The 9,870-nt window shown below is 50.3% G+C and overlaps 1 protein-coding gene across 1 annotated transcript; it reads left to right on the top strand.

The window, feature by feature from the left end:
• Window positions 1–561: 561 nt before the first annotated feature.
• Window positions 562–9,487, top strand: ARHGDIB (Rho GDP dissociation inhibitor beta). The gene is made up of 6 exons (XM_018080732.2): window positions 562–777; window positions 4,393–4,581; window positions 5,150–5,233; window positions 6,105–6,181; window positions 7,689–7,752; window positions 8,695–9,487. Exons 2-6 carry the CDS (start codon window positions 4,404–4,406, stop codon window positions 8,892–8,894), a joined length of 603 nt encoding a protein of 200 aa, XP_017936221.1. The 5' UTR covers window positions 562–777; window positions 4,393–4,403; the 3' UTR covers window positions 8,895–9,487.
• Window positions 9,488–9,870: the final 383 nt, after the last annotated feature.

Here is a 9,870-nt window from a genome sequence, read left to right as displayed (position 1 = left end):
GACTGAAGAACTAACTAAGTGGGCACTGCGGGAGTGGAAAAGAAAGAAGAAATCTGCTGATATTTCAGAAAGGAAGCGGTATAGAATCTTTTGGATCATTTAAGCAACCCTGGGAAATGAGAGCTTGTTCTTCCTAAGGTAGCTGATCTTTGAAACTGCTTGTGTGAGAATGGGTGGGAGTTGGGAACAATAAACTGATTAAGTGCAGCAGGTAGCAGGAAAAATGAGATTCATAATGACCTCCATTTGTACTACCCCTTATCTTCCCACGTATGCAGGAATACACAGTCTGATTCTCCGCATATTTTATTTGGTATAAATCAGGGCCAGCTTTTGAAATCGACCTTAATTACACCAGGAAAATAAACAAAACAAAAGCCAGCGGCGAAAAACAAAGACATCCCCCCCTCTCGCTCCCAGGCACAGCAGCCCTCACCGAGAGCCCGGAGCCGTGCACGGGGAGCACTCCCGCGCCCCTGGCCGGGCTCAGCTCCGCAGACAAAGCCCTGTGCACCTCTGAGCAAAAAGAGCGCAGCGCGGCGCCGAGCGGGCGGGAGCGCAGACAAAGCGGGGCAGGCGCCGCAGCATGCGGGGCCGCGCAGCGCTTCCTCTGCGAGTGGGCTGCTGCCGCGCTCTTTTTTTTTTTTTTTTTTCCTGCGTGTGAGTGTTATTTTTTTTTCCCTCTCTTCACCAACTTCCTTCCTGCTCTAACTGCCAAAGCTCGGGGCTGAGCGCTGACAGCAGAAGAGGACCCCGGCCGCAGGCGCCGCTCAGCCGGTGAGTACGAGGGGCGGGCAGGGGGGAGCCGCGCAGGGACAGCGCAGCGGGCGCACCCCCGGCTCGCTCCTCGCTGGCGCCGTGCAACTTAGCGCCTTTGTTCCCGGGTGGCTGGCGCCGATGCCCAGTCCTGCCCGGGGAGACTGGCAGGGCCCTGCCAGGACCCGAGGGGGAAGCCTGTCCACCCGAGGCTCCGCACGGCGTTGGGGTGGAAGGGCAGGGGAAGGGGAAGCGGTCCCGGCGCCCTCGCGGAGGCGGCGGAGGTATCACTGCGGGGTGGTACCTGCGGTCCCCGGGCAATGGGCGCTCTTTCTATCCCCGCACCCCAGAGGGGTGGGATGGGCAGGCCAGGGCTGGGGGCGCTGCTGAATCCGGTGTGTTTCTCCCCCATCGCGGAAAATTACTTCCTCCCTGCTAAGCCCGCTTCCTGGAGATAAGCTCTTGGTTAGCGGATGGTTTGGAGCAGTGATACGCAGAGGGAAGGCAAGTGAAATGCTGCTCCTGTGACATCCCTTTTTGTGCTCCATGGCGGCATGGGGGGGCGAGGAGGTGCCCACCATCCACCCTGTCACTTGCCCCTCCTGCTGCAGGTGCGAGGGCAGCCACCCATCCACGGCACAAGCAGAACTCAGCTGCGAGACGCGTGCACCCCTCATCAGGTCCTCCTTCGCCTCCTGCAGCCTATTCTTTCTGGCAGGCATCCCTAACCCTTACCCTCTCCCTGCTGTTTCATGGGTCCTGCCAGGCCTCAGAATTGCAGGTGATGCAGGACTGTGGGTTGGGGCTGCAGGAGCACAAGAAAAATGTGGCAGAGCAAGACAAAAATCACAAAGATTTCTCCTTGCGTAGAGCAATATAGGGTTAATTTTCTCATTTTTAATGAGCCTCCTGGCCTGAATGGGGGGCTCTATCTTAGTCCTTGGCCTGGGCAGTGGCACAGAAGCTCCTGGACTGCGGCAGCAACATGCTTTCTCTGGGGAGGCGCTGGTGCCTGAGCCCAGGCACGTGTCTCAGCTTGCAGAGGGGACCAGCTCCAGAGCTGGAGCAAGTAGAGGCAGGAACAGTTGAGATGGGAGCTTTCGTCTTGGCCACCTTCTGCCTGGGAATTTGGCAGGAAGCTAGGGTCAGGTCCATGGCTTCGGGAGAAATGACAGAACGGGATCTGATCAGAGCCGTCCTGAGATGCATGTGAGCCAGGAGTTGTTCATCCCAGACAGCCTACCTGGTCCTGTTCCCTGCAGGATCTTACTGTTGGTATGACAGGCTGTCTGTCCATCTTTCTGGGAGGTTTTCAGAGTCTAAAAGCATTCCCTCTCAAGTGAGCCACCCTCAGAGGGTAGCAGGGAGAGACTTTGTGTCATGTATGAGGCAAAAGGAAGGTCTGAGGGATGAGGAGCAATCAGTCCTGACTCTCTGCCTTTTCTCTGCGTGTAGCCAGAGATCTCTCTTTCCATCTCCTGGGTCTGACCCTCTCCTATGATAAACCACAAGATGTGGATGGGGGAGGACAGGGGCAGGCAGGCAGGCATCTCTGCTCTGTGCTTGTAGTAGTGGCAGATGCAGCCTGGTATCATGAGAGAGCTTAGGAGAGTCAAAATTACTGAGAGCTGCAGCTGGAGCCCAAGTGGAAGGTGACACCTGGCAGTGGCTGTCATGGCTCATCACACCCTCTTCCTGTGCTGAGTGTGGAATGGCACTGAGGGGATTGTGAGGCTTTCTAAGGTGACTGTGCTGAGGTCACAGAGTAGTGGGGCATGTGTGATCATTGCTTTTGTGAGAGAGCTTTTGTTTTCCTTACTCGTGAGGACAAGCTCAAGGGCCTTTCCTATGGTATTTAGGTACTTCACACTCCTAGAGTTGGGTGTGAACTCGGTCCAGGTTATTCAGCTGCTAGGACCTGCTTTCTTTCCTGTCAATTTGAGTTGAGATTCCCTTTTATTTCCCACCTGCCCTAGTGGGAAATAAAACTAGTTTTGCACTAGTTTTGCACTCATCACAAAATTGCAAAGTTGTCTTGCAATAACCATTTCCCATTAGCATGCCCAACTGAGTCTTCTTGTTCCTGTGCTGCTCAGTCTTTGTAACATGCCTCTGTCCCTTTGTAATATGCCAATATATCACTCCTTGATTATTTTTTCCCCCATTGCAATTACTCTGGGAGGTGTACATATTACTGATTGTTGCCTGATTCGCTCACTCATGGGTAGGCTTCGCAAACAAAGATTAAGGATTAAGGTGTTGCCTGATACCACTTGCTGATTCACCCTGAAGAGTTGCCTTTTTTTTTTTTTAATATTTCCTTTCAGTTTTAATGAAGGAGAAAACTATCCAATTAGCTCCCAATTTAACTTTTGGGAGCAGGGCAAATGTTAAGACCACAGCTTCGGAGAAGGATAAAGGGTTTGTTTGGAAAATTGCAAATAAGCAGGCAAAAGGGGAATTTTTGGTAGGGACAGCCTCAAAGAAAAAGTTAATATAAGGATAAGTGGAAGTGAACTGAATGATCTGTGTTGCTTGACCAAATACCCTTGCAGCCAAAGAACAAGTAATGGCTTGGCCATTTGTGACAATTGCCACTGTAGTGGGGCACTGCTTTGTTTTTCAGCCTTTCTCTGAAGAGTGGGAAGGTGGCTAGGACTATGTGTCTGGCTCCATGAGGCAGGCAGCTAACTAAGGGTAACCTGCCATAGCACTGGTTACCTCTCCTGCCTGTCTCCTGTGCCCCCATCCCATACCCTGGTTGCCCATCAGTTGATCTTTCTCTGCTGTGGCTGCTATTTGGGATGCCACCCAAGCAGTTTTGCTGCCCTTCTGAGTTCAATGGTGCATGTCCCAAACATGCTGGCTGCGTGGTTGCAGGCTCCAGCTCTCCTGCCTCTCCTTTGCAAGAAGTCCCACTGAAAAAACACAGGTATGCATGGCTGCTCTGTGGTCATCACCATGCTTCCTTCCTCAGGGAGAAAGAGTCCTGATCAGTGCCTGAAGGGAGCTGTTCCTGGGAGCACAGGGGATGCCAGCAGATAGACTAGTGGGTTCGCTTCCTTGAGAGCTTCAGCTGACTTGCTAATCTAAGGGAGTAGCTGTCAGGTATTTGATCTTTCTATAAAATGTGGCTTTTAACCCATTATGAGAGGGTGAATGAAACATCTCTCCCTGACTTTATTTGTATATCTCCGTGCTCCAGTGTGTGGCAGTGACTCTTTGTGCGAGATAGCTGACGAGCACTGAAGCCTTGTACAGTGGCTTGTAATTGCGGGGTTGCCGGCCACAGCCATGCTGCAGAGTGGCTGTAAATCACTCTGGTTTCAGCCTCTGCTCCTGCACCTCCTCCCTGGGAGGGAAGAATGGTGTAAGTGCGTGTGCGCATGGTGCCTGCAGGGAGAGAGGAGCGGGGGTAGAGGGGGTTTGTGTTCAAGCCAGAATATCAGCACAGCAGTGTCGGGATTGCAGCTGATCACCGTCGCCATTTGCCTGTAACAATCCTGCTGCCTTTGGCACTGGGTGTGTGCTTGCCTGTCCCGGAGACTGAGCCACACTGTGCCCAGAGTGACTGCCCCTGGGGACACTACCCTGTCCAGAGCAATCTCATTGACTGCCCCCTCCTCTGCTACCCAGACCAAGTGACCATGACTGAGAAGACCCAAGAACCTCATGTGGAAGAAGATGATGATGAGCTGGATGGGAAACTCAATTACAAACCTCCTCCCCAGAAAACCCTGCAGGAACTGCAAGAGTTGGACAAGGATGATGAAAGCCTTGCTAAATACAAGAAATCCCTGCTGGGAGATGGACCTGTGGTAGTAGGTAGGCTGGGGCACACTGATAGGGAGGGATTGGGGAGATGTATCACAACAGTGTGCTGTGGGTATGAGGCAAGGTTGCCTTAAAGAAGAGGGATCTTGTTTGACCAGGGTCACGTGCTGCTTCTGCTGGAGGACTGGGGATGGACAGGTGGAGAGATGCATGTAAAGGAAGCAGGGAAGATGCTCTGAGCATTAGGAGTAGGATTACTGGGGAGTGCTGGCATCAAAAAGGGACTTGTGGTGGGAGGTGTGTTGGTCTTGGAGGACTCCTGGGGGGTTAGGAACATGAGGGAACCAGCCTATGCTGAAAGGGGGTCTTGTTGCTCAGAAATGATCTTAAGAAGGAAGTCTTCTGTAGTGGAAAGATATCCTCTAGGTATTGGGATGGACACCAGAGGGATCCATGTTTAAGGACTGGGGTAAACATGTGGTCCTATTGTGCGTTACTGGGTGTTTCATGAAATGCAGTTTCTGTGTGGGAAGGCATCCCTGTTTCTTCAGTGTCATTTCCCTGTGATTATATTTAATTTTGCAAGCTGACAGCTTCCCCCTGACTTTCCTACCCGCAGACCCAACAGCTCCCAATGTGGTGGTCACTAGACTCACTCTGGTATGTGACTCTGCTCCAGGACCGATCACTATGGACCTTACAGGTAGGCACAGGCTCTGTCCTTGATCACGAAGGGGAACAAGCAAAGGCCCTGGCATGCTTTAAGTTAAAAGGGAGTTTGTCCTTGGGATGCTACAGTGGGCTTTAGAGGAACTCTGAGGGCATCTTAGCCTTGTTTCTTACTTTGAGGTATCCACATATGAATAAAAAAGAAGGAGGTGTAACAGAGGAAAATATCAAGGGTCTTTTTCTTCATCTAGACTGCTCTAGGAGCTGGGTTTCTCCTCCATCTCTGCTTACTTCCTTTTAATGAGACCTCACAAGCACAAGGGATGTGCATGCATTCGGTAACAGGCTGTTTTGAAACTTCAGAATCAAGCAATACTGCAGTTCCGGCTCCTGAGGACATGGGGAGAGAATCAGGCTTCACCTTATATGGGCTTTTCTGAAGAGAGAGGAAGCTGGGCCCGGAGAGGCAGAGAAGCTTCCTGTTCAACCAAAGCCACACAGAACCCTGCAGAGCCCAGGCAGCCTTCCAAGTTGGGCAGGAGCTGTGAAACACGCTCCACTCACCCGAGACAGGGCTGGGCATAGATGGAGCATGCACACACTCCTGCAGGTGCCCAACAACAAGTGTATGCATAAACATCTTTATGTATGTGTGCCCAGACCTGTGTTAATTTAGGCATTATCTTCACAGATGTGGTCACAGACACATACGTACAGCCAGGCATTTCTGTGTATTTGGTCTCATGGTGCAATTGCTTATACAGACCTCCATGTACTCATTTTGCAGGTGTTGCCAACCTTCAAACAGATGCTGACCTCCAACACCAATCCCAGCCCCATCCTCCCTCCCACGCATGGTCTCTCCTTGCTGTGACAACTCTAATGGCTTGATCCTCTCCTTACAGGTGACATTGAAGCACTCAAGAAAGAGACCTTTATATTAAAGGAAGGAGTGGAATACAGAGTTAAAATCCACTTCAGAGTGAGTTGTTTTCCTTCCTGTTGCTTCTCATCAGTTGCTGAAGCCAGTCAGCAGCAGTCTATCAGATAACTAGTGCCAGGCAGCATGCCTTCCTAATAGCTGGGCCCTTGTAAAGCTTCCCTAGCTTCAGATGTTGTTCTACCCAACAAAGGAACAGCTATTTCCAGGGAATTACTTCTGTTTGCTCACCCCTTGGAGGAAATTGATTTCTGTCCACTCACACTGGTGAACAATAAGTGGTTTGAAAGCCAGATGGGTAGTTTTGGCTGAGTTTGGTTTGGCTTTTTAGCCACCAGAAAACCTTTACTTCACACAAAGTGGACATGGACAGGGAGGAGAAGACAAGAGATAATGGCTTTTCATGAAGTACTGATTCAGTCAGTGTTACTGTTCTTCATGTACACATTAAAAGGATTTTTAATATTGTGACATCTGGCTGAAGATAGCTGAGTTCTTCTGAGTCATGCTATACCCAAAAGGGCTCATTTCTCCCTCTTTCTCATTAACCAGTGTGTCAGCCATTTCTTCTGTTTGCAGCTGAAAACAAAACTTGGCCACGCTGCAGCGTGGCATCCAGCACTGATCTGATCATCTCCACAAATGTTTGCTTCAGACAAAGCTAGGCTTGGCAGAGAAGGCAAAAATGGAAGGAAGGTAGTTCTGAGGCAGACAAGGGAAGGTGTTAATATTTTGGGTTTTGTAGGGCAGATTTCCCTTCTCCTCCGAGGTTTGCTCTCTTAGAGATGAATGTCCCCCGATGCTGTCCCCTGAGACACCTCCACCTCTCTTTTTGCTATGAAATGTTTCCATCTGTATCTGAGCCCTGTTGACAGGAGATATCTGGAGCCAGACAGGTTATTCGAACTCTCTCCCTCAGTCCCATGGCTGGTAAGAGCTGGCATCACATGAATTCTCCCCTGTGATATAAAAGGATCTGTCCATCTTGTTTCCAGCTTAAGTAGTGTACACTGCAAGAAGGCAGTGTATGCTGGAAGGGAACAACAAGGGATACATCCAAGCTATTGATGGGAGATTTGAGGAGCGATTATGAACAAAACTCTGTCCCTGTGTCTCTTGAGGAGAAGCTTGCCAGCTCCCCATGGAGCTTAGAGGACAGCTGGCAGTGCTCAGCCAATTTTGCCCACCCATTTGTATTGGAGGGATGACTAGTTACCCACGTATGATTTTCAATATGAAAATTGTTAACTGGGAACTCCCTGCTTCATTTTTCTTTGTCCTCATCAGCCTGTCTTGAGAACATGACTGATGTGCTCCAGTCAGCTTCAAAGTCAGGCAAAGGATGGAGAAGTGCAGGAGATGCACAGAGGATGCTGTTGGTCTCCAGGTGCCTATGGAAAAGTTGTAGTAGTGCTCTCTGCAATGTGTCCTGTTCTGAGCCTCCCTGCTATAGGGAGTCAAGATGGGTATGTCTCTAACGAGAGGGAAAATCAGCAGATACAGAACTAAAACCCTTCTCCTGACACTTACTTCTGGTCATTTCTTTCAGGTAAACAGGGACATTGTGTCAGGACTGAAATATGTGCAGCATACCTACCGGACAGGGGTGAAGGGTGAGTAAGAGTCCTTCATGCCCTACACACCAGTGCTCCTACCTCTGTGTTCCCTCTGCTCAAAGAAGTGTTCCTGCAGCTCTTGGCTGGGACAGAGGCTCCCTTGGTCCCAAGTCCCTCCCTGCACTGCCATGCAGGAGGCGACTTCTCAGCAGTATGCATAAACCTCTGTTGCCCAGGACAATTGTTTCTTGTCCCACGTGAACTAAGTATGAACCAGCTCTGCTGTCTGTGTGCTAAACTGTCTGCAGCAGCAAAGTCTGCAGAATCTCTGCTTAGACAGTGCTTGCCACAGATTTCTTCTCCATACGAGCTCTTCACCTCCCCTCCACCTCTCCTCCTCCCCCTATAGAGTGGCTCAACCTGTGTGAAGCTTCCCATCCCCTGAAAGCTCTTCAGAAGCACTTGGTAAAATTCAGACCTGCTCTACAAAGCTTCCTGCTGTGTGTAGGGTCCTGTATTTGCTGGTGGGTTCTCCTCTTCATACAGTGCTGGTCTGCTTGGACAAGGCAGAGGAAAGCCCCATTTTGCACACACACATCCCACAGGCATTTCTGCATGCAACCACCCCTAAGGCTTCAGCATCCTGTTCAGCACACATAAGTAAGTGGTGTCTTCTCATCAGGAACGAGAAGTAATAGGGAATCAAGGTAGACCTTGAGCTATATGCTGTGTGTACTCACTCCCTTCTAGCATCATATAGATGTGACAGGGTATAAACTGAGTTGCCTGTTCACCTGCCCGTCCACCCATCTTATCCTTCCAGCTGTCCTTATGCTTCACTAACTCACTGTTTCCACCAATTCTGCTCCCCTTTGCTGACATGGACTGTCCCTTTCTCTCCCATCTTCTCTCTGTGATCTTCACTTATGCTCATGGCTTCTTCTCTCTTTACCATTCCCCATCTGAGGGACTCATCTGCTGTGGATTGTTTTCTCCTAGTGGACAAAGCCACATTCATGGTTGGCAGCTATGGGCCACGGCCAGAAGAATATGAGTTCCTGACACCTATTGAAGAGGCTCCTAAGGGTATGCTGGCTCGAGGCACCTATCACAACAAATCCTTCTTCACGGATGATGACAAACATGACCATCTCACCTGGGAGTGGAACCTGTCCATCAAGAAGGAATGGACAGAATGAGTTCACCCAGTTTGCCTTCCCCCTTCCTGTCCCCTTGCCTCCTGCACCAGTCTCCAGGTGGGCCATGCCCACCATGCTGCTCCTTCCTGCCACCATGGCTGGCCACAGCCTGGCAGCCCTTCACATGAGTGCTGGGGCTCTGTGCCAGCCTTGGTCGATGCACAGCCCTGCAGGCGGCCTTTGCTGCTTCTTCTGATACACTGAAAACAACCCAACCGTTCTCACCACCGCCCCATCATGACACATAATGGGTTAAATTGGGAAGCATCTCCCTCCCTCTCTCCCAATACTTCCTCCTGTTGCCACCTTCCCTCCTGTACCAACTCCGGTCCCGGAAGTGCCTTTTCTAGGAAACAAGATCACCTGGCAGGGCAGACTGGTCCCTGGAAAATCCCTATCTTGAGTTACACTTGCCATTGTGCTCTGACTCATTGTAAATGGTTACTTACCTCTCATGATGGTCTCCTGGTCTGTATCTGGTGCCCTACCCTGTTAAAATCCATCCTTGTGCAGGCAAAACCAGTCAGGGGGAATGCAGCTAGTTGCTGTAATAAGACTTCGGTGTCCCAAGAATAAAACCAGTTTCTTTCTTCTTTTTTGTGTGAGTGTCACTTCTTTTCTAGAGCATGTTTTTCAGTTATATGTATGTGAAGAATGCATTATATGTATTATAGGAAGGCTTAAGAGCATATTTTTCAGCAGGGAAATAGCCCTCCTCCTTCAAAACATCAGCCTTACTCTGTAAGCAAATTATTTCAGAACTGTTTCCTTCAGGGATTTTATGAATCCTTTGAAGCCCAAAGTCTGGGCTGTGATGGGGAGTAGACTTCAGGGTTAGACAGCCTCCACCTCTCATCCCAGATGGCAACTGAATAAGCCAGGGAGCTATAAAATAGCCTTCTCATGTTTAACACCTGCCGTAGCAGCTGTTCCCCAGGGCTAATGCAAGAGCTCCAAGTCCCCGTGGCCGGCCTGC

This window comes from Manacus vitellinus, unplaced genomic scaffold, assembly GCF_001715985.3.
Source record: "Manacus vitellinus isolate BGI_N305 unplaced genomic scaffold, ASM171598v3 scaffold_5_pilon, whole genome shotgun sequence".
Classification (NCBI taxonomy): Eukaryota; Metazoa; Chordata; class Aves; order Passeriformes; family Pipridae; genus Manacus; species Manacus vitellinus.
Note: the sequence above shows the minus strand (reverse complement) of the source record. Positions and strands in the feature narration are given on the sequence as shown.

What these genes read in the sequence shown, in the direction of transcription:
- ARHGDIB (XM_018080732.2), top strand. Translation starts at nt 4,404, where the DNA reads ATGACTGAGAAGACCCAAGAACCTCATGTGGAAGAAGATGATGATGAG. An exon ending in GATCACTATGGACCTTACAG is followed by an intron (nt 5,234 to 6,104) that starts GTAGGCACAGGC and finishes CTCTCCTTACAG; the next exon opens with GTGACATTGAAGCACTCAAG. An exon ending in GAGTTAAAATCCACTTCAGA is followed by an intron (nt 6,182 to 7,688) that starts GTGAGTTGTTTT and finishes CATTTCTTTCAG; the next exon opens with GTAAACAGGGACATTGTGTC.